This window comes from Papilio polytes, unplaced genomic scaffold, assembly GCF_000836215.1.
Source record: "Papilio polytes unplaced genomic scaffold, Ppol_1.0 DF824303.1, whole genome shotgun sequence".
Lineage (NCBI taxonomy): Eukaryota > Metazoa > Arthropoda > Insecta > Lepidoptera > Papilionidae > Papilio > Papilio polytes.
In genome coordinates, this window is record NW_013524901.1 from 3,152,015 (window position 1) to 3,176,781 (window position 24,767).

At 31.4% G+C, this 24,767-nt stretch overlaps 3 protein-coding genes across 3 annotated transcripts; 2 read left to right on the plus strand and 1 right to left on the minus strand.

Annotated features, from left to right (window-relative positions):
* Positions 1 to 732: 732 nt before the first annotated feature.
* LOC106102356 (1-acyl-sn-glycerol-3-phosphate acyltransferase gamma-like) lies at positions 733 to 12,554 on the minus strand. Its single transcript, XM_013281799.1, has 8 exons — positions 12,357 to 12,554; positions 11,812 to 12,024; positions 11,481 to 11,653; positions 5,366 to 5,527; positions 4,996 to 5,196; positions 3,241 to 3,378; positions 1,596 to 1,815; positions 733 to 885 (listed from the first exon to the last, which is right to left on the minus strand). The coding sequence occupies exons 2-8, from the start codon at positions 11,993 to 11,995 to the stop codon at positions 809 to 811; spliced, it is 1,155 nt and encodes a 384-aa protein (XP_013137253.1). The 5' UTR covers positions 11,996 to 12,024; positions 12,357 to 12,554; the 3' UTR covers positions 733 to 808.
* An 814-nt stretch (positions 12,555 to 13,368) lies between these two features.
* LOC106101862 (probable tRNA N6-adenosine threonylcarbamoyltransferase, mitochondrial) lies at positions 13,369 to 14,907 on the plus strand. Its single transcript, XM_013281209.1, has one exon. It carries the CDS (start codon positions 13,559 to 13,561, stop codon positions 14,789 to 14,791), a length of 1,233 nt encoding a protein of 410 aa, XP_013136663.1. The 5' UTR covers positions 13,369 to 13,558; the 3' UTR covers positions 14,792 to 14,907.
* A 1,641-nt stretch (positions 14,908 to 16,548) lies between these two features.
* Positions 16,549 to 23,305, plus strand: LOC106101867 (traB domain-containing protein-like). Its single transcript, XM_013281221.1, has 11 exons — positions 16,549 to 16,697; positions 17,058 to 17,275; positions 17,573 to 17,674; positions 17,857 to 17,963; positions 18,471 to 18,595; positions 18,924 to 19,050; positions 19,603 to 19,742; positions 20,580 to 20,731; positions 21,205 to 21,310; positions 21,712 to 21,858; positions 22,894 to 23,305. The coding sequence occupies exons 2-10, from the start codon at positions 17,086 to 17,088 to the stop codon at positions 21,824 to 21,826; spliced, it is 1,164 nt and encodes a 387-aa protein (XP_013136675.1). The 5' UTR covers positions 16,549 to 16,697; positions 17,058 to 17,085; the 3' UTR covers positions 21,827 to 21,858; positions 22,894 to 23,305.
* The last annotated feature ends 1,462 nt before the right edge of the window (positions 23,306 to 24,767 follow it).

Genomic DNA, 24,767 nt, shown 5'->3' on the forward strand with positions numbered 1-24,767 from the left:
TATAAACACTACAATACACAGAAAAAGAAACAACGGAAAAAAACTGTTTCATATTTAGTATTAAACGATAAATTGCATGTTTTAAAGACATTAAGAAACATAAAATGTAGAATAAATTGTATTTGACTGCAGATGAGCAAAGTTTTAGGTTACAATTAGTAATATCAGTTCATTTAAAATAACAAGTATGTATTTAATTTACGTAAATTGTAAACGCTTCAACAATTACAATGTTTATTACAATACAGGATAATACAAAATAAAATTTGTGCATGAAGTCTTACTGTATTTTAGAAATATAATTGAATACAATTTTATCAAAAGAAAACAGACCTCCAAGAAATAATTAGCAAACAGTTTAGTTTTTACACATAACAATAATATATAGATATAAACATATAATTCTTATTGTATTTGGGTTATTTTAATATTTTACTATTTTTAGTTTTAACAGCAATCAGAAATAACAAAAAGAACGGAAACAAAGATTTTATTTCTAATTATACCATTAAAAACCGAATTTTAATTCATAAATCATTGTAATTAATTATTTACGGCTTACTCACGTATACTTTTCTCCTTTTACTTTTACTTTTCCTACTTTTTTTAAATTTGATGAAGAAGGACCCCCGTAGGGTCTGAAACTGGTCGGTGCCGTCACCGGAAAAAGTATACGTGAGTAAGCCGTAAATAATTAATTATAAAATGTCTCACGAAAGTTTAAATAACTTAATCATAAATCATTGATTTATTTCTTTATAAAGTGTATGTAATGGTATAATTGGAAAATTAAAAAAAAATGTGTAATTTACTTCTTTTCAGTTCCATAGGACGAGCCCTGGCTAATTTGTGTGATGCCGATAGATTTTTGAAGCAGGATATAGACTGAAAAATAATACATTTTAGTGAAAAAAATATTATTAGTCAATGATAAAAACTTATTTGGCGTCTATACTGATTTACATAAAAAAATCTTAAAATTTTACCAATAGTGTAATAAATATTATAATAATAAATATCTTGTTGAATATTTCAACGTGAACCTTAACATTTTCCGAAATTACTTTACAAAACATTTACGTTTTTTTTCCAAAGACAATGACAAGAAATTTATGTAAATCACGTTTTTCAGATGTGAAAAATCATCAACATATTTACTTTAAAATCCACAATTTGGAAAGAACCTAACACCCTGAACGCCTTATCACTTAAATCTCCTAATATTTTCTACATACTAGCTTTTGCCTGGGACTTCGTCCGCGGAATTAAAAACTTCCAGACTATGTTCTGCATCTGTGCTAAATTTAATATAGATTTGGTAAGCCGTTACAGAGATACGTAACATCCATCTATCTAAACTACCGCATTTATATTATTAGTAACAACTACGAAAGCCCGCGACTTTGCGTGGAATTAAAAAAAAGCCTTGTTTATATTCAAAATCTGTTTTAAATCATCGAGATCCATTATGAATATACCTTCTCACAACCACTCATCTAAACTTTTGCAATAATATTGATACGATAGGAAAAAAAACATACAGACGAATTGAGTACCTCCTTCTTTTGGGAAGTCGGTCAATAAAATATACTTACAAGCAGCAAGTATTGCGCCTCCGATGGTCAAATAAAGCAGTTTCCCACTGAACAGTAAGCCAATCAAATAGTAAAGCATCGGGGTGAGAGTGACGATCGCCCATCCCAATGTATTGATGAGCGAATACACGCGAGGCGGCAATTGGAAACTCTCTATTCTTTCAACACCGGATTCCGTGAAAAAGTCGCCCGTGTTTAGGAACGAATCTTGCATTTTATCCTGAAACAAAAGCAACGTTTAAAAGAAAAAAATGTAAGTGATAAAAAACACTAGCTTTCGCCCGCAACTCCGTCCGTAAAAATGTAGCCTATGTGTTCTTCCAGACTATCTACGTCTGTACCAAATTTCATCGAAATCCGTTCAGACATTTAGGCTACAAAGTCTAACAAACATCCATCCATCAAAACTTTCGCATGGTATATGATTTAATGTTAAAAATACTTTCTCTAGAAATCTGCTTTAATAAATTTTGACAATACCATGTCTGGCAGGGTACCTTTATTTTGTTCCCTATGATTATGGGTAATTTGTTTGCAGTCTCACATCACAAGGAATCATAAAACAGCGTCGTTGCCCGTGAAGTGACAACGTCCGGTTAGTAATGCATATCAAATATCTATTACTAGCTTTCGCCCGCGACTTCGTTCGCGTGGAATTAAAAAAAACGTAAGTACCCTATGTGTTCTTCCAGAATATCCTCTACATCTATACCAAATTTCGTAGAAATCCGTTCAGCCATTGAGGCTACAAACTCAAACATCCATCCATCTATCTAAACTTTCGCATTTACAATATTAGCAAATACATAGTACTTTTGGATTCAGACGACAGTTTACATTATGTATTTTACATATTAATACATTGTAGGGAGGATAATTATTATTACACTGTATTTTATTTTATTGTTAGATATAGTTTGCGCAGATTCACACGTTAAAAAAGTATCTTATTAAAATCAGTAAATGTTAAATATAACTTTTAGTTTTTCTTTGACAAATGAGATAATAAAAAGTATACAATATTGTTACATCAACTATATATATTTATAACTATTGCACGAAGTGATTTGAATAATGACCATTTATATCGCAGATTAATGTACTTACGTACATTGTGCTTGTTTGCAAAATTATTGTTTTCTAATTCTCACGTATTAGTTTTAAAATATTTCGATTTCAATTGTATTTAAAGTATAAAATTATTCCAATTCAAACATTTTTTCTTAATCTTAAGTATTGAAAACTCATTATCCTACCAAAAAAAAAAAAAAGACGCACCTCTCTTTCTTACATCCAAACATATCCGAGTTATATCTTATCACCTTTCAATACAAAAGAATAAAAACAAAAATAATTCCTAAAATAATTATGAGATAATGACACAATATTTTTTGCTTAACTACAAGATTACATCAAACTTTGACTTATCAGAGACTTATTGTATGTTTAAATATATCACTAGCTTTTACTCGCGACTGCCCGTGTGAAATTTAAAAAAACAGCCTATATGTTCTTCCAGACTATCCTACATCTGTGGCATATTTCATCGAGATTTCAACAGTTTAGGCTACAAACTCACAAACATCTACTCATCTATACTTTCGCATTTCTAATATTACTACACATATCGTATTGTATATTTTACCTTAACGACGAACAGATCGTGTAGCCACTTTGATGCGTCAGCTTCGTCTTCGGGAACATCTTCAACTGGTATACGTTGTATGTAGAGGTGTGCACGCACCGGCTTGCCGTATAACAAGCTTAGTAGCGTTGGAGGAGGCTGGGAAAAATAGACATTGTTAAATCCTCCCATAGATTAAGGAACAATTTAATTTGGGCCCAGAAATGAACTAATTATAAACAAAATTTATACTAATATTGTTAGGAACAAAATTAGTACCGTGCTGTAGAGTTGGGGCAACTCTAGATTATCGGCATAAACGTCACGTCCCTAGCTGACAGTTGTCAATGTCACTAGAAGTATGGATAGATTGGCGCGTAACGTGAGTCTTGACAAGTGTTGCTCTGAGTTTAAAGCAACAGTATCAATTAAATAAGTTGTCTAATAATATTAACTTACAGTTTATTCCTAAGTTTAACTTTATACCGCGTTTATTTGTAAGCACACCTTTGAGTAAATTATCGCACAACTGTTGTGGAATTGTCAATTGTTTCGCAGCTAATTCAACTGTTTAGTTGCACAACTTCAAATCGAGTATTGATGCACCTCCATATAAGCTCATAGGAATTAAAGCAAGACTAAACAGTTGTGCAAAAGTTTAGTCAAAAGTGTGCGCACGTCTTAGTATCTGACACATATAATAACGTAAGTATAAAATTACATTCGTATTATTAAGTCGGCGAAAAATAATAACTGAGACTATAGGACTGTTAAAATAAAAAGGGCCATTTTTTATATACGAGCTATCGCCTGTACTTCGGTAGTGTGGATTTAAAAAAAATGGTCTATAACGATCCTGCGTGCGAGCTACCTTCCAATCAAAGTCCCGTCAAAATAGGTATAGTCGTCTCGGAGATTATCCGTAACAAACGCGGCTTACGGACAGGCCGACAAAATAAATTAAATGCGATTTTCGGTATCAGCAGTCATTTTCGGGAAATCTATAAATTTTCTTTTCATACATCAGTATCTGTAACTGCACTGTTGCCCGCGACATTGCCCGCGTGAAACTAAAAACTAGCCTATGTTACTCAGAGACAAATTACCTTTGTAACGGTAAAAGAATTTTTAAATCGGCCTAGTAGTTTTGGAGTTATTTTAATACATACAAAAATACAAATATTTCCTCTTTATAATATTAAGTATAGATGTAAAGATTCGAACACATCTCCAACTGTGTTGCAGCGTACCTAACGTTATCAAGCGCGAATGCTTCTATACATCACTGTTACAATGGATTTGATTATGAAACAGGTTTCGTAATGTTCAGACACCGTTCCATACAAAGCAGTCAAGATAACTAGGCCTTGAACTAAAATAAACTGATAGCAATTAACTGTTAACGGGAATAACAAACGTCAATAAACACATTGAAAAAACTCGCAAACGTCTTGTGAACTTTGATCTTTCAGTGATGTAACTAAAGATTCAACTTAAAAAAACTTTTTTACATAGAATATTAACACAACGCGAATTCCTTCAAACATTGGCAGGATATAATTCTAATCATTTCGCTAATATTGTTTCGGAATTAATTGTTTCCTTATTATAAACCCAGTATATTCTACTAATAAAAACAAGTAATAACACGAACGATAATTCAAGCTAAAATTAGCAATAGTGCTTTGTATTTTAAGCCACATAAATTCATATTAAACTTAACAGACCTACGACTGTAAAATCTGCGCAGTTAAAACCGTTGGTATGTGCACTTACTTTACAGTCCCGTTCAAATGCCAGCTGTATATTATAAATAGCGGGTATTTTGCCTCTAAAATATTGCAAGCTGGTAGTAAATCCTCTTGTGCGTGGGGTTAAATGGTGCTTAAGAAGTGGTAAATTCTTTTCCTTAGCAAACTTCAGTGAGGCCTCGTGCTTCGTTGGCGTATAACGCGTCCCTTCCGGAGTCATTAATAGCTATAAACACATTTTTTATTTAATTTTATTTAATCTGTATAAATCAGAATGTGCCAATTGTGTGTTATTTATTCCGGTTTCTAGTAACAGGACAAATGTTTATTTTTATCATTTAATATTATTATTGTTATCACAACTTTACGTTGATACGCGTAAATAATCCACTCACCCATACTGGATCCGGGTAGTCACAAAGTTCTGATATTTGGTTCTTTATAATTTCCTTATCCTTTTCAAACGATCTCTCCAAGAAGACGAACTCTGAAAACTTCCACATCCAACCAATAGGAGGCATGTATTGTATTGCTTTTTTTGCATAGGCCTTACAGTTCTGAAACAAAAATATTTGTTAAGTTAGAGCTAAGGTGTAATAAATGTAGTATTTTTTTTTGTAATAAGATGACAAACTAACAAGCGGCCACTTAAATACGCCAAAATGGCGAAGTGACCGCTAGCTATAAACATTTGCAATTGCAAACGCGTTGCCTACCCTTAATTGACGGAGCAGGAGACGCACATAAAGAGGATATTTCCTGTTATGCGTCACCTCCAGCATCAAATCCAATTTCCTTATCCATCCCTTCCTTATGAGAAAAGTGAGGAAAGGTAAAGAGTAAATTAAGCCTCCGGCACCACACTCATCAGTCGAAACGCGGAATTGTTCCCACTTTACGCCTGTCTTGTGTGGTCGTGGTATTACACCGGGCAAGCCGACCCATTCGTGCAAAGATTTTAAAGCGGGCTCTACCACTGTAATAGTATAGTATAATAATATTGACATTCTAATAGACTTGACGGAAATCTATGGCTTAGTTGATGAAATGGGATTATTTGTGCAATTTAGGCTAAAAATTAAGTCAGCTTTGAATGTGAAGTTTTACGTACAGTTGCAGTTCAATTATAGCCACATCTGTTTAAATAGCAAACATATGTCTGCTTTCAAGAGTCCAGACTAATAAATTAGCTCTATCAATATTGTTAAATAAGGTTGTCAGGACAACGACCTAAACCATCACGCAACGATAACGTGCTTAATAAATTGTATATTATCAATTATGCCAAATTAGGTAATTTCGATAATGATTAACAATGTGTAATGTTTCCTACTCGAACGAAGTAGTGAGTTCTTTATCATATTACATAAAAGTTCTCTTAATCTATCCCTTCATATTATAAATTGTAGATACATGAATGTTTGTTGAAAGGTATCTACAGAACGGTTCAACGCATCTAGATCAAATTGGGCACAGATGTAGAACACAGTTTGTAACAACACATAAAATAATTAATAAGTTTTTTTTTTAATTCCTCGGGTGCGAAATCACGAGAAAAGCCATCTCCAGCCAGATCTTTTATTTAAATATCGGTGCGATAGGTCATTTATCGTGGCTTATTTTATTTGTGTTTTTATTTCTATTGATCAAATAAATCTACAATTAAATAGGTAAAACAGCTTAACGTATTGTATGAATTATATTACATTTATATATCAAAACTACTTGATATCACTTTGAATACAAATAAAACAAAAAACATGCAATTGCATTTGATAATTCATATTTATGAACCAGCTGTTCATTCAATTATTTTATTGTTTAAATTTGCCAAATTCTCAATTGCAATAATAACCTTGCTTCCTTAATGTTGGCAGCTTTTAGTTTATGGTCCCTTTCCCACATGAAGATTTTTTTCCAATTTATTTACCCCTGAGTATAATAGCGTAAAAATATATAGCCTAAAGCGTGTCGTAAGTATAGGACTTTTATTTAAGAAAGAATTATTCAAAAATATTCAGTAATTGCTGGGACCCTACGCCATAAAGTAGCGTGTGTTTACGCTTCATTATATTAGTATAGAAGTATAGATAGATATAGTTAAAATCCTGGTATAAATCTTAATAAGAATAAAAATTCCCACTCAATACGATTTAAAATAAGATAAGAAACTCCTTGATCTGCTACGGTCAATGATCTAGGTCGATGGATGGCAACTGGCTGAATGGAAACTCAAAGACTCAATCCATTATTGTCGCGTTCAAAAGCAACAATATACAAAACACTATTACAGTAAAACATTTTAAAATGATGACTACATTTTTTTCTGTTCCATAGAATCTTTAAGATAGATTTAACTGTAAAAATAACGGGTAGCGAGTAACTTTGTTCAAATCAATGCAAGTCACGTACAGTTACTTTTTTCACGTTTGAGAAAATAAAGTAATTGAAAACATATTGTAACATTGAAATGTAAACTTTGACCCGTGTTGTTAAATAATAATGTTGTAGAAACAAAGGTAATTTATTCTAGAAATATACATTTCTGTATGACGTCTTACTTGTATTACAAATGTAAATAACATTGCTTTGTGTTTTACTTATCAACATGAATATACGAGCATTATTAAATTTTGATAATTTTTAGTATGAAACTCCAACTCCAACAAAAAAAAAATCAAACAAGAAATGGAACCCTGCAATCACTACCTTTCGGATAAAAAAATAATTATCAAAATCGGTCCACTAGCGGCGGAGTTATGCCCTAACACACATAAAAAAACATACAGACGAATTGAGTACCTCCTTCTTTTGGGAAGTCGGTCAATAATACTACTACTATAGTATTGCATTATCTATGACGCTAAATCTTTATCCGAATTCACCAAGCGGAAAATTAATATTCCGTATTCCGAAGAAAGTTAAGATGCAATTAAGAAAAATGTATACAGTTAATTATACTCCTTTCTAATGCTATATACCTGGCTTTAAAGACAAAATAATATTTTTTTTAAAACTCAAAAACTAATTAAAAATACTCTCGACGGTAAAAGGTGTTCGTTCAACAACCATAATACATCATAGAATAGCATTACCTTACGTAATGTGTAGAATCATCTAAGTGGTACATTGATTTTCTACGCAGCAATAGACACGTTTGGTTCAAACAAATCTATTTAAAGCGATCGCTATGAAGTGTTTGCACTTCGAGTAGTCCCAGATACACATTGTATTGAACAATGATTCGACTTATCTATTATTGATATCATGGAATTATAGCAAAATCAGAAAATACTGGATTTTCCACATAAGTACCAAAACGAGATTATAGATTAGTTTACGTTTGATTTTTAACTTTTTTAGATATCTAATCCCCCATTCGTATTATATTCAATACTAGCTGCTGCTCGCGGTGTCGTCGCGTGAATTAATTTGAAAATTAAAAGAAAAGGCTATGTAACATATAAATGAACTTTTTATTGGTGATAGAATTTTTTAAATTGGCCCAGTAGTTTTTACGCGAATCAAATACATACAAAAATACAAATCTTTCCTCTTTATAATATAATGTTCAGATTATGTACTTGCGTACCTTTTAAATACTTAGGAGTAAAGTATTCTATTCTTATTCAATGCGCGAAAGCACAAGGCCCACCAGTAAACATCAAGGTCAACAACACTTCCATATTGTTTACAATTATAATTACAACTTATATGTCCCATGTTCCTTATATGCTATCTGCCTGACTTCGTAGGAATCGTAGCCAAAATTACAACTTAGATATCATAATATGTAATTGAAACTTTATAATTTTATATTTAGTTGTTTTTAAATTAATCGTGCTTATTATCTGTGGCAAATAGTGTTTGGTGAATAAATAACATTAACAATCGACATGTACGGATACTAAATTTGTCGCGAAATATACACTTTTGTGAAACAGAAATAACTAAATGAAGAATTAAAATTCATCTCAAAATTTAATGGAATCATTTAAAAAACTGTTGGCCTTGTTATAGGATATTCAGTCAAAATATTAACATACTAACTGTTACTCGCAACTTCGTCCACGTGGAATTAATAAATAGATAAAAAATATAGCCTATGTTACTCAGTAATAACATAGCTTTTTAATGGTGAAAGAATTTTTGAAATCGGCCCAGTAGGTTTTGAGCTATTTTAACACATACAAAAATACAAATCTTTCCTCCTTATAATATTAGTATAGAAGTATAGATTACGACTTAAGTCTACGTCAAATCTAATGCCTCCTTTAATTACTGTGATAACAAACGTCACGATAATGATTTAAATTGACTTAGACATATCAATGACCTACAATATCTTTATTATTGTGCTTCCTGTTTTTTTAATTAGTATTCAAAGTACAATCAATCCACGTAGGTACGTGGGCATTGTAATAAATGTTATTATGTGCTGTGGTATGATGCGTAGCATCCAATGGAATGAAATAAGTAATAATTACGGTACAATTCACTTACTTTTGACCATACTGTATTCCACTGTATGATCAGACATGAGTAATGATATTTGAACATACTGTATAGGCTTGGAGACTGAACGACGGTATGACGGACAAGTACCGGTTGGAATAGATTACCAGGAAATATAGATGTAACACGTTTCTTACGTCAGTATTTTTGAATAAATGTTTGTCTTGATTTGGTCAAAATCATCGCAAAAAGTTTTAGCTTCGATTACATATTTGTACGTAGTCGCAGTTACTATTATTTGGACTACCAATTACATCGCAAGTGACCTTGGCAGTAACCGATTTACCTGCCCATAAATATTTAAATCACAAAAACTTTTTTTAATTGCCTTATAACATGTTACTGGTATGTTTAATAAAGAAATAGCTCTATTGCTGAAAAGATTTTTTAAATACCAGTTTAAAAAAAAAACATACAGACGAATTGAGTACCTCCTTCTTTTGGGAAATCGGTCAAAAAGGAATAACTATTAAGTACCAGCTTTCACCCGCGACACCGTCCGCGTGAATTTAAAAAAAAAACTAAGTTTATTTCCAGACTATACTCTATATCCAAGCCAATTTTCATCGAGCTCCGTTCCGCCGTTTAGACTACAAACTCTAACAAACATCCATCCATCCATCCATCCATCTAAGTAGCAGTAAGAAGTTAATGTAAGTAGGATGTGATTTCTGCACATAACGGTCGCTTTGCTGAATTACTATGTATATAACGAATTTTCCTTCCAAAACAATGTCTAAATTTATAGGTCAGTATGGTTCAAAGCCGAATGCAACACTCAATATCATTAAATTAGTCATTATCAGATATTCAGCATAATATTGTTATTGTAATATGTGTTGTCACCAAGAGAGATAATGAACAAAAAATTAATTGTAGATAACTACACCTAAGTCGATCGATAGGAAAATGCTAAACTAATCAACAAGTACTTCATTTTAGGGTTGCCAACTTTCAGGTTTGACATTGTCTTCGAAAGTTGTTAAAAAAGTAACTCCCGAATAGGTATCGCGTTTAAGAAGTCTAGGATTGATAAGTTTATCTTCCTTTTTTGCAGTCAATATTTAATGTTACGTTGATTGAGAGTTGGCAGCCCTATTTATACTTCATAGTCCGACTAGCGCGTCCGGCCACGCGTGCTATAACGGTCTAATTGGGACAGAGTCCATGCAATGCTAGCTTGTTAGTAGCTTTAAGGTAGAAATACATAATTGGCTTATTTTTCCTCTAAAGCATTAAAGTTTTATGCTTATTCTTTGCCCAAACAATTTTCAAATAAAGACATAAGATTCATCATGGCTTTAACTAATATACTGTAAATATACGTCTCTTTTTTTTAATAGTGAAAGGGAGTTAATAAACATATACTTTCAGAGGTATTTCGTTAACGGAACAACACTTTTATCAAGAAAACTTTTTATTCATAATTTAAAAAATATATTTCCTAGACCTTTTAGTTATTGAATGTTGAGAAATTGCATTAATAAAGAGAGTAAAATTTACACAGATAGATAAGGATATCAATATTTTTATCAATGGCTATGATAGCCGTTATTTGGAGGGATAAATTAAAATAAAGATATTATTTTACCTACAAGTGCTTTACTAATTGTAGGGCATTTCAATGTTAATTAGCATATAATCAATTAAAGCTACAAAATGCATTTATTCAAGGTATATTGTTAATACTCAACATAACATGTATGTAATTTTTTACTTGATTAACACTTTGTGGAAAAAAAAATAAAAAGAGCATATAAACTATATTTAACCAATTTATGTGGCATGGCTGCCATTATGTTATGAAAAAAAATTCTTAATTATGTTGTAAAGTATTTACTGACTATTTAAACAATTTAGTATTCTTATTTTTCTAACCCATTTATTTGTCAATTTACATTTCCATAACATATTAAAAATAATAATATTTATCACAAGTATAGATAATTAAAGTATATAATTATTAATTATAGTAATTATATTGTAACTACTTACTCCTAAAACTCCCAATCCATCACAGAACTGCCATCCCATCAGCCAGTCTATCTCATAGCTGTGGTTCATAATTAAATATCCATGTTCTTTCCCATAATATTTGTTGTATTCATCTTTCTTTACATACAATGATACTGTAGTTCCTGACCACCATTCAGACATGAAAACTAATTCTGAAATAAATTGAAAGCTTTAATCAACACTAACATACAGTGTCTCCCTTATTTACCACCCTTTACTGTTAAAAAAAATATTATTTAAATCAAGATTGTATATTTCAGCACAGTAATCAATATCACAATAATATTAAATATAACAAATTGATACTTACGACTGTAAAATGAGTATGAAAGATAATAATTAATTTTTCTATACAATGCTTTATTAAATGGCCTTAAACCAAAGTAAAATATGGCCTGAATAAAATTGAGTATCAAGCCTGATGTAAAGTATGATATAGCAAAACACAAATGTACAACTGTAGATTGCTTCAATATATTCAAATAGCTCATCATTTTGATTCAACTAACATCTGTCACTAAACCTGGAACAAAGATATTATTTGTATCTTACATTTTACACTTGAAATTCTAACAAAATTAAAAATTGCATATTTCCAATACATCACTATTAAAGAAATATTGTTTCGTTTATTATTTATTAATATAAACGTAAAAAAACAGTAAATAACTACGAAGCGTAGATACCGGCCTATTATTACAATTTGAATCATTAAGTAAAACTCTTTTCTATTTCTTATAAACCTTGTGTTTTTACAATACGAATATTAAAAACAAACAAACATCAAAATAAACTATAATTATAATAATTAGAAGGAATATTTCATCGGCTTAGGTTAAAAAAATGTATACTTACTGAAAATTGTTATACAATTTTAACGTTAAAAATATTTTACTTTTAATAGACACGCGTTCCCATGAACTAGAATTTCAACTTTTCGGAAAAATTTACATTTAATCAAACAATAAGTTGTATTCCGGATGAAACTCTACATCAAAATATATTTAACAACTCGTTTGGATACAGACAGATATCAGATATCATTTTCAGATTTCAGTGTGGTATTGCTACTTACTGCTACCGACTACTACCAATACTGTAGAGATGTCCACACACGAACGATTACATTTTACAATAATATTTCAATTCATAATACCTATATTAGAAAAATTAAGAACAAGTGAATTCTGTTTTAGGTTAAGATTAAAGAAGTCCTTGTTTTTTAAAGCTTTTCTTTTAATTTCAAGTAGTTTCTTATGTTTTAATGCACATATTTAAAAAAGGTTGTCAACTGTTGAAATTGGTAACTTATTTGTTACATTTCTAATTCCGTGTCGTGATGGACAACGTGAAAGTGAATAGCCAGCTAAGATAATGTATTTAATTTAAGCATTATGAATTACCAAGTATCTGAATTTGGCTAAATGAGTGGTGTATGTTTAATAAAAGCTCCGATAAGGTTCTACCTTATCGATTGTGAACCACTAGTAAAGATTTATTGATAAGTAAGTTCATCGATAGGGGAATGTCTGTACGATCGCAATACTAATCGATTTCTAATTCTACCAAAAATTTTTTCAGAACATCCCTATTTGATTTTTTAAGTTGCAAGGATAAAAATTAAACTTTCAAAATAAATAAAAAAAGCAGTATTCAGTCTAAATTTTGGTACTAAAAATAAGAGTACTTTTCATCGTTATGTACATCATTATGGAAATTTAATAATAAAAAGACGACAAACTGTGTATAATTATTTAATACTGAACCTATAGAGTATTGGGCAAAGCAGGGCAATCAACACCAAATGTCAAATTCGTTAAAACAGAAACAGAAACAAATGTCAAAACAAAAATAACTGAAAATGCCATGAAACTGGAGTTATAACAATAATTTTTACTTGTATATTCTATAAATTCAATGTATATATAAGGACAATCTTATATTGCTTTGTTTTCAGTACTTATACAAAACTTTTTATTTGTTATTAATAGGTTAAATATAATAAATTATGATGCGCAGTTATTCTCAGTGATATTGACTTAATTTTATCTTTCACAATGTGGCTAAGAAAATGTAGTAACGTTTATTATAAAACAAATATTTTTAAAGGTTTAACCAAAAGCACACTTAGCTCTTTGAGTAATGTGAATGTATTAGGCATTGAAACCTCTTGTGACGATACCGGTTGTGCTGTGGTGAACAGCGAGGCTACTATTTTGGGGGAATTTTTGCATTCACAAAATGAAACCCATGTTAAATATGGTGGTGTGATTCCAATAAATGCTAGGGAGCTTCATCGTGATAATATAGAATTAGCTGTTGATTCAGCTTTAAATAATGCTAGAATTGGTATGAATGATATTGATGCAATAGCAGTAACCGCAAAACCTGGACTTTTGCTCAGCTTGATGATAGGTGTGAAATATGCAAATTTCCTTGCCAAAAAGTTTAAAAAACCAATTATTCCAGTACATCATATGGAAGCTCATGCATTAGTTGTAAGGATTTATTATAATATACCGTTTCCTTATTTGGCATTGTTGATATCAGGAGGACATTGCCTTTTAACCGTTGTAAAGGATGTTGATAATTTTTTATTACTTGGACAAACTTTAGACAATGCCCCCGGTGAAGTGATGGACAAGGCTGCTCGGAGAATGAAGTTGAAGAATATACCAGAGTATTCACTAATTTCTGGAGGCAGAGCGATAGAATTAGCTGCTAAGAATGCTACAAATCCATCACTGTTTGAATTCCCTGTTCCATTACAGAAAAATAGGGACTGTAACTTCAGTTTTAGTGGACTAAAAGATTCACTTGTAAGGAAAGTAATTAAGAAGGAGTCTGAACATGGACTGATGGGTGATGAAATCATACCTGAAATATATGACTTATGTGCATCTTTTCAGACCGGTATTACTAAACATTTAGCACACAGACTTGAGAGAGCTGTAAAATTTTGTGAACTAAAAAACTTGTTAGACAACAATGCTAAGAATATTGTAGTATCAGGTGGTGTTGCCTGCAATGATTATATTTTTTCTAACCTCAAAAGTGTTGTCAATCACTTGGGATACAATATATACAGACCACCTCATAGAGTATGCACAGATAATGGCATTATGATTGCATGGAATGGTATTGAGAAAACAAGAAAAGGAATAGAAACCTGTCAATTTATATCTCCTAATGATGTACATCCAATTTCTCCTTTGGGTGTTAATATAATAGATCAGGTGAAAGAAGCAAATGTAGCGGTTAAAAGTCCCAGATTCAGAGAAGTTAATTAAAAATAGATGTAAGGGATATGTTATTTTGTATTGCATAAAAATAAAATCCTATTTGAAACAACAATTTATTTAAATAAAACTAAAGTATGTTTAAACCAGACTTCCATCATTGAATGCTTCTACTTAGCAGCTGCCTTTTGAAGATCTGAAAAACAAATATTTATTAAGTAATGGAGACAAAATTGGCTTTTAACACAAGGCAAAAAGGCGACTACAGGCATTAAGTTAGTATATTGCCTAAATAAAACATGACACAGTTAGTCAAGTACAGATTCACATAAAAATGCATAATTTTTATTTCTGTTATTTTGTATGTTCACAATCCAAACAAAAACACTTAAGTTACTAAAACTACTAAATCGTTGGTTATTTTTTTAAGTTTTCATAACAACCTAACTTACACTCTGGCTATTTATTCCTTTTCGTCTGAAATTAAATATACATTAAATTATAATCATAACTATTTATAAGCAGGTTAATACAATTATGGTATCTCTGGAATTAATATCCCTCCTTATATTTCACATGACTGTGACAATAATACATAATTTAAATTACAATGAATTTAAATAAAGATATTTTAATGAAGCTAGAAATATTAAAGAATTTATCTAGTGATTGATATTTACTGCATTTTTTTTAGTCTGTGGAACACAAGGTGATATATTGGAAAGGAGAGAACTCCAAATACACCTTATTCATTGGGCATATTCCCAGTGTAACCTCAGTAAACAATTTTACTTAACGGTGTTCTTCATTTGTTATTTGTGCCTTCAAAAAAAGTGTTTCAAATAAACCTGTGATTACAGGGTACTAAACTTTTTAACAACTCATTCTTTTGTTTTCGTCAAAAACAATAGAATAATAACCAGTATAGTAATCAAAAACATCAGATATACTTACGGGCAGGTCTTCCATTTGCCCATGGTGTAATTCGGACGTGGGATTCGTCTCTTTTTAGCGCTTCTGTTCTAAATTCTGGTTTCAGAGATCTACGCAAAACTTTAGCCGCAATGTTGGAATAGTTAATATAGCTGAAAATATCATGGTAGTGGGGTCAGAATAAAAGTAAGGTACATAGGATAAATTTAATTAATTATGATAAATATATTTGTTTTCAATACATACCTAAGACCAGCTTGTCTCCAGGCACTCATATTGATGAATTAATAATTTTAAGGTACAGTAGAAGCAGTAGAGGTGCCCGAGAATCGAAAAATTAAATTCAGAATGCAGTGATGTAACAGTGTGTTTCGAACAGATTATAATAGTGATGACCAAAATGTAATTTGCTGACAAAAGCTATTTAAGCAAATTGAACTCAAAATAAGTGTTTGGAGCGATATTTGTGTGATCTTGAACCAAAATGTTGCTTAAAATTTTACTTTACAGTCGATAATAAAGGGAAGATCTTTGAGAATTAAATGATAACGTGTTTTCCTTACCTTCTGCTTTTTTATCTGTAGATTTTTACCCATTAGGCCGCCGTGACAGAAAATAATATTGCCAATGTAAAAAGTTTTCCCGATTTTGGGTAAATAGAGTGTTTTTGCGATGAAGCTATTAGTTTCTGACAATAAACTATTTAATACCATCAAATTCTTCGAAATGTAAGTGAAAATGATGAAAATCATATTTTGGAAACACAGTTATGTTTGTGAACTGATATGGTCTCAAAGGGACATTTTCTATTGGGACATTTAAGTAGTTAATATGGCCATTAAAATTATTTGACACTAAATGACACATGACAGATGACATATGAATTTTCGGTTGCTTTGCTTTGCTTGCAGCAGCTGCAATTTGCGATTTTAATTTCCTAGAAAAATATTAATTATTAAGGTTTGATTTATTAGTTAAGACAACATAAGTTAATTTAGTTGGGCTAGTTATTTTAGTACTTCTGGTATGTATAATGTAATTTTACTTAATAATTTGTAAGTAAAATAATATTCACACGTTAGCTTTCACATCTCGTCATTGTTTACTTTCATTGATTATTTCTCTTGTAGTTTCGAATCATAGTATATTGAGTTTTTATTTACTACAAACGTTTACCAAGTTGATTACTCTACACTTTTTAGTGAAGTCCTTTACGAGTGTTAAAATTTTTAATGTGAAAATATTTTTGACAGTTCGCTGTTTGATTTCGTGGCAAAAATAATGACCCTTTAATAAGCTATAATTGAGCTTTAGGACTTACAGATATACTTTTATAGTAAAATTCATTGTGTAAATTTAATATGTATTCTACATACACTTTCAGGTCACTGTGGGATCAGGCGATTTTAGTGATGGATACTATAAAGAATGACAAATCGAGTTTGGGTACCAGTTTGGAAAAGGAGCAGTTACTGATGACTCAAAAACCTCCAGGTGTAAAATGTGACATAGTTAATGAATGTCAAATGTTTCTGAAAGCTGAGGATGGTGGTGGGGATGCCCATTTAAAAATTACCGACAGCATTTCTACCAAGATTGATGGTAAATTTACCCATAGTATAAGAAATAGCCTTTTTTCTCTTAATTGATACTTTGTATGTATGATTTATTTTCAAAGAGTACTTTACTTTTATTACATTAAGATTTAACCTACATAGTGTACTTTATTGCTAAAACACATTTAACACAGTGCTATTTCATGGTCTTTGAACAGTTGCAAGGCTTCACTATTGTTAAAATTAAAACTTTAAAGGCTAGGATTTTTTATTTAACCTACATTATTGTTATCGCAATTTATTTAAGGTAAATAAAAAATAGTAACTAAAAAATTTATTTTAGGTGAGAATGACATTGTCAAACCTACAACAAGTAAAAAACAAGAAGAAAAATCTGAGAAGATTTCGGAGGAGACTATAAATGCTAGTGATTCAGAAGTAAATGGTATTAATCAAATTATTTCCTACAATGAATATAAACATTTTAAAATTCAAATAACTCATAGGTTCAGTGTCTTATTGGCTACTGTAGATTTCTTCTGCTTAAATACTTTTACATAACTTATCTTTGTATAGTTTAAATGCATATTGTTTAATTCCTTTTAGTAATTAAATTTGTTTTTTTAGAAGAGATGCCTAACACTGTCACAGTGTTGGATACTCCAGATGGTGGAAAAGTTTATTTAATAGGAACAGCACATTTTAGCATTAAATCACAAGAGGATGTATCAAGGGTTAGTAATTTTATTAAATACTAAACTAGTGGTTGTCCGCAACTTTGTCAAAATCAGTTCAGCTATTTCTGAGATTACTCGGACATAACATACACTTGCAGACATTAAAAAAAATTGATCTTCATTATTAGCAATGAAAATACATTATGTTTATGAAATATGATTTATTTCTCATCTTACTAATAATAAATTCAAATATATTATATACAAAATATGTCAATAAAGATATACTATTATTATAAATGCAAAAGTAAATGGATGTTTGTTAGTTTGAAGCTTAAACTCCTGAACGGTCTTGATGAAATTTAGCATACATGTAGAGGATAGTTTGGACAAACACACTGACCACTTTTTTTTTTAATCCATGCGGATGCATTCACGGACGAAAGTGTTACAGCCACTCTAATTTTAATATATGTAAAAGATGATAACCATTCTTTTGTCTTTGGAGCTAGTCAACGGTAATAAATAATTAAAATTAAAACAATTTCTATTTCTATCTTCTAGGTGATTCAAGAAGTAAGTCCACATGTAGTTATGGTGGAACTATGTGAGCAGAGGACAAATATTCTCCTCCTTGATGAAGAGATTATTTTGAGGGAGGCGAAAAATATAAACATTAAAAAGATAAGGTAATTGTATATTGATAATTATTAGTTATGTTATGTACTTTCTAAATTACACATATAGATATATGATTTAATCAAAAATGTTTAAGAAATGTATAGATAGACTAGACATAGCATTTTTTCACTGGTAACTTCTTGGAAAGGTACTATGTAAGTTGCCAACTCATGTCCTTGTATTATAAAACAACGTGTTATAACACATTTTAGAAAATTATAATAAGCTCCATCTGTTGTTATAAAATAAACTTAGTGAGAATCATGTGAAAAATGTTAACTATGTTCTATACTTTTGGATTATCTTTGGATTTAATATATGAATTCTTTTTTACAGGACAACAATGGCACAGAATGGAGTTTTTAACGGATTAATGTATATCCTACTTTTAAATATGTCTGCCCACATCACTCGTGAGCTTGGTATGGCCCCGGGCGGAGAGTTCCGCCGCGCTATGGCTGAGGTAAATATTTATTGCTATAATGTTGACGTTTTAATTCTTTTTAAACTAGATTTTAACCATCTGTCCCCGCAGTGTTTAAAAAAAACTTAGTAAGTAGCCTGTATGTTCTCGATCTGTGCCAATCATCTATCCTAGATGGATGGATAGATTTATTTAGAACTTTCGTATTTTCATTAGTAACATATGTAAACAAGTGTACCAAAATGGATTATATTCTTGTAACCTTTTAAGAGTTAATTGAAGAATATATTACTATCCTAATAGAAAAAAATCATTGAAATAGTATGGACATTTTAATTGAATAAGTTTTTTGAGTACAAAAGTAAACTGGCTAAATGTATTGGTAACACTGAGGGCCTGTCCCACCAAATTTTAAATCTGATAACATTCGATCGTGTAAAATATGTGATGGAAATATCGGATTTTGTTCCCTTATCTGACAGTGACGTCATTTTTAAGTTATCTGTACCTCTATCAGCCAGTGTTGGGACAGGCCCTTAGTGTGTTAACTATCTAAGTTGTCTAGGAATGACGTAAAATTGTTTTTTTAAGGCAAAAAAGATACCTAACTGCATACTGCAGCTGGGCGACCGAGCTATAGATATAACTCTGCACCGAGCAATAGCATCCCTGTCGTGGGGACAGACTGTACGCTTCATATGGCATCTACTTACTTCCAATCAAACTATTAGGTAATTACCAAATTTTAATTAGTTCATTTTTGTATGTTTTTTCCATGCTGTGGTTTGTGGTTTTAATATGGTATCAAAATATTGTATTGATATAAAATTGTTATTTATAGTTCTTACCAGTGTTGGGCTTTTTGCTGTTACTTTTTGTTTACAAATATCTTTGTCACAGAATAGAAAAGATAACTGACTAATACTAGTTACTGCTCGCGACTTTGTTCGCGCGTTATTAAAGAAAAAAATCTAATATGTTACTCAATATAATGAACTCAAAAATTAAATTATTTTTTTTATTAGATGATTTGTTGTTTTTAAGTTTATTTGTTACATACAAAACTGTCTTTTCAAAATTCCTTCATGCGCATATTACTCTAGATATAAGTGTTTGATTTGAATGTGGCTACAAAGGTAGAGGAAGACCGAAGAAAGTGTGGATGGATTGTGTGAAAGAGGATATGCTTAAGAAGTGGATTCAGATAATGGCTGATAGAAATGTTTGGAAGAGTACATACTGTGCCATGTACATACTGCCCATAGGGACAAGGTCATTTTTTTATAAGGTGAAACCGCCGAAATAGCAAAGCGACCGCTGCCCATAGACATCCGCAATTACAGATACGTTACCTACCCTTCATCGACAGAGGGAATTCACATAAAAAGGATATTTCCCCTTTCTATGCGTCTCCACTGCAAATCCACTTTTTCTTCTCTTCCCTTCCTCTTAAGAAAAGGGTGGAATAGGGACTTAAATTAGGCTAAGTTGATGAAATGTGTGTGTGTGTGTGTGTTCTTTATGAGTTCATGATATGTGTGCCGGTAGTAATTTGAGGGTGTGTGCAGCGTGGAGGAGGTGGAGAAGTGCAAGATGAAGAAGATGCTGGACGAGATGCTGGAGGAGATGGCGGAGGAGTTCCCGGCGCTGAAGCGCGTGTTCGTGGTGGAGCGCGACATGTACCTCTGCCACTCGCTGCAGGTCGCCGCCATGCAGCCGCGTAAGATATTTTTTATACTCATATAATAAAGCGTAAACGCACACTACTTTATGTCAGCAATCACAGCATATTTTTAAATAATCCTTTCTTTAATAAAAAGTGCTACACTTACGACATGCTTTAGGATATATGTTTTCACGCTATTAGACTTAGGTGGTAAATAAATTGGAAAAAACCTTCTCGTGGGAAAGGGACCATATATTATAAGGTGCCAAGGAATGGGAACTAAAATAAGGTCTCCGGCACATTATTATTATGAGTGATATCGCGACTTCGCGCGCATCAAATAAAAAATATGTAGCCTGTTACTCATTGATAACATAGCTTTCTTATAGTGAAAGAATTTTTGAAATCAGTCCCCCTAGTTTTTGGGTTATTTTGATCTATGCAAAATATAAATTTTTCTTTTTTATAATATTGGTATAGATAAATATCGTAGTATTCTTGTAATGTTTGTGTATAAACCCACGCAGGCAAGGGGCCGAGCCGCATCGTGGGCGTGGTGGGCATCGGCCACGTGGCCGGCATCGTGCAGCACTGGGGCAAGGTCACCGAGGACGACATCATGCCGCTCCTGGTGTTAGTATATACATAACACTCAAAGAAACATCTATTTTCTAACCATAAAAAATAGGTGTTTTAAAAAAAATCAATCGAGACAAAAATTTACGTATTATTTTTTTACAAAAACTACTGGATAATTTTTAATTTTGAGGAGTAGGACTGATTGGTAGCCATTCTCCATTGTAAGGACAACAATGGAGATTCTCGGTTTTTTTATAATTAACTAGCTGCAGCCGCAACTTCGTCTACGTAAAATAAAAATATAGTTAAAAAACGCCTATGTTATTCAATGTTAACGTAGCTTTTTAGTGGTGCAAGAATTTTTTAATTGTTTCAATACATGAAATCCAAAAATATAAATTTTTCCTCTTTGTAATATTAGTATGGATGTTTGTTTTAATATTAAAATTGTTCAGCGTGCCCCCGCCGTCTCTGTCGACGCGCGTCCTGCGCGTGAGTGTGCGTGCGGCGTGCGCCGGCGCCGTCCTCTACGCCGTCTACAAGTTCTTCCCGCGGCGCCTGCTGCCCTGATGACTGAATACTTCGCACACCCGCACACACCGGTATCATATATTTATATAATTTATACAATCTTATATTATAGAGTCGGTGGCTCAGTGGTTTAAGCACTTGACTTGTAATCAACAGGTCTTGGGTTCGAATCCCGCCATGTACCAATGTGATTTTCGATTTTTAGAATTCTCATATGTACATAAGTTACCCGACGTTCTTACGGTGAAGGAAAACATCGTGATGCAACCTGCACATATCGGAGAAGAAATTCAAAGATATGTGTGAAGTCATCCAACCCGCACTGGGCCAGTGTGGTTGACCATGGCCTAGTCACCACTTATTAGGGTAGGCTCCGAGCCCATCGGTGGGAACATGTGAGCTGGTGATGATGATGATGATGATACAATCTTATTAATATTATAAATGCGAAAGTTTAGATGGATGGATGTTTGTTATAGTTTGTAGCCTAAACTGCTGAAGGGAACTGAATGGATGCGGACAGAGTCGCGGGCGATAGCTAGTATATACATAAATTATTATACAAACTGTTGTTCGCGACTTCGAATAAAAAAAATAATAGAAAACATAGTCCTTGTTACACACTGATAAGGAACTTTTAAATGGTGAAAGATTTTTTTTAAATTGGTTTAATAGTTTTTGACTTTTTTTAATACATACAAAAATAGTAATCTTTCCTCTTTATAATATTAGTATTCAATCTTGGATTTTTTTAGTTTTATATGGAAACAATTCTGTAAATCACAACATCATTTTCCTACTGTAGGACAGACAAACGGCGGCCATATTAACATTTGACATTTATTGTTCAAAATTCAATATGGCCGCCATGTTTATTTTCGTTCCGTTCTCTTTGTTACAATTTTCTAATAATATTTTTTTTGATAGACTTCACTTTAAATAGATTGCAAGTAAACGTGTTATGTAAGGAATATTTTGGAATCTACGGGTTAAAATAACGATTTTCTATGGATTTGCGACAGTTTAATAAGAAAATAAGTACAATTGAGTTAAAAACGAACTTGGTTCTTTGTTATTAATATTTACTTTATATTTTTATCTCGCAGGCTCACTAACGGCTCTGTTGGCGTCCTCTACGGAATATTTAACGACATTTTTATTTTATTAGAAATTCTCCAAATTTATTATTGTTATGTAATATTGTAAAAAATATAATGAACACTCGTTTTATTACAAAATATTATTAAGATACGACTTATTCGATTTATCGAGAGGTTCTAAAGCCAATCTCTAATTAAAAATAATAAAAAAATGCAAATAATGTATGTAAATTTAGTGTTCCTAATTATAGAAGTCGTCTGAAAGTTATATAAGTCTGGTATAGAAATATATATTGAGTGAATTGTTAAGTAAAAATTGATTTGTTGTACTTCTATTTTCCAAAAAGACATTTAAGATTTATATAGACTAGGCATAGCAATATTTTTTCACTGGTACTTTCTTAGAAAGGTACTATATCAGTTGTCAAGTTTAGTGCCACCTCTATAAACATTTAAATATTTAACTAGCGGTTCCCTGCGGCTTCGTCCGCATGACATTATGAAAATTTTATTTTATTGTTTACATTCGTCAAATTATCAATAGCAAATGACAAAATGGCATGACATGACAAACCTTGGCAATCTTGCTTCTTTGATGTTGGCAGCAATTTATGGTCTCTTTCTCACATTAGGGTTTTTATCCAAAATCATTACCCCTAAGTTTAATGGCGTGAAAATATATAGCCTAAAGCGTGACGTTGATGTAGGGCTTTTTATTAATAAAAGAATTATTCGTAAATATGCTGTACTTGCTGACATCTTAGGCAACAAAGAAGTGTGTGTTTACGCTTTATTATAATAGTATAGATGAATAGTGATGATTATGTGAAAAATGTTTTAAGTGAAGTGTCAACTATGCCTACTCTATATAAATTTTTGATTCTTTTTGATTTTATACTACAGGATATACGAAAAATGTTTCTGTTCACGATTATAACGCTTTTGTTTTCATTTATAGCTCAAAGGGCTATATTAAAAATAGTTTTAAAAGTCAAAGAATTTAAATGGCAGTTATTCTTTTTATATTAAGCTTGTGATTTAAAAATATATATATTGATTTTTCGACTGTCGGTATTAATAAATATTCAACTTTTACTTCGGATTTGATTTATTTTAAGAGAAGGTAATAATTATTTTTATATAAGTCATTTGCTTTAGTATCCCTGTCATAATAATATGTATGATATTTATTTATGTAGCAAACTAGTATATATATTTCATTTACAATTTGACAATATTTGAATTAATTATATTGCCTAATAAACTGTTCATGTATGTGTCAAATCTTAAATTAGTAAAATATACGTCTTTTCAAATATCTTGTCTGCTCAAGATGTCTGCTTGTAGTTTTTAAGATTCCGAGCGGACAAAATATTTGAAAACATCTATACAATACTTACTGCCACAGAGTCGCCTAATCACTTCAGCGGAGTAGTATTTCTAATACAATACCAACCCTAAGCGTGTCCCTTAGTAAGCATTTAAAGACTCTGTGCGTTAGTATGAATAGATTAACAATTCGTGAATGTTATTCTTATTAAATAAATTTTAAATATCTATTGACTTTTAATATGCGAATCAGAAATTTGCGTCTCTACCAACTTTTTTAATTCATAGTAATATTTCTAGGCCTAGCGTCGTGGTTATTGAAATAGATTATTATTAAAATAAAAATTGTTTAGATATTATTTAGCACGGGAATAATTTCTCTTTTTCCACTATTAAAGATTTAATTAATTAAAAGTGTGTGTTAAAAAAAATACAGCCATTTTTTTACGATTACTGAAATTTGTTTACTAAAATTTGTCAACTGTATTTTTTTTTCTATATGCCTTTTTTCAGTAAATTTTATTCTTCTTTCTAAACTTTAAATTGAGTAT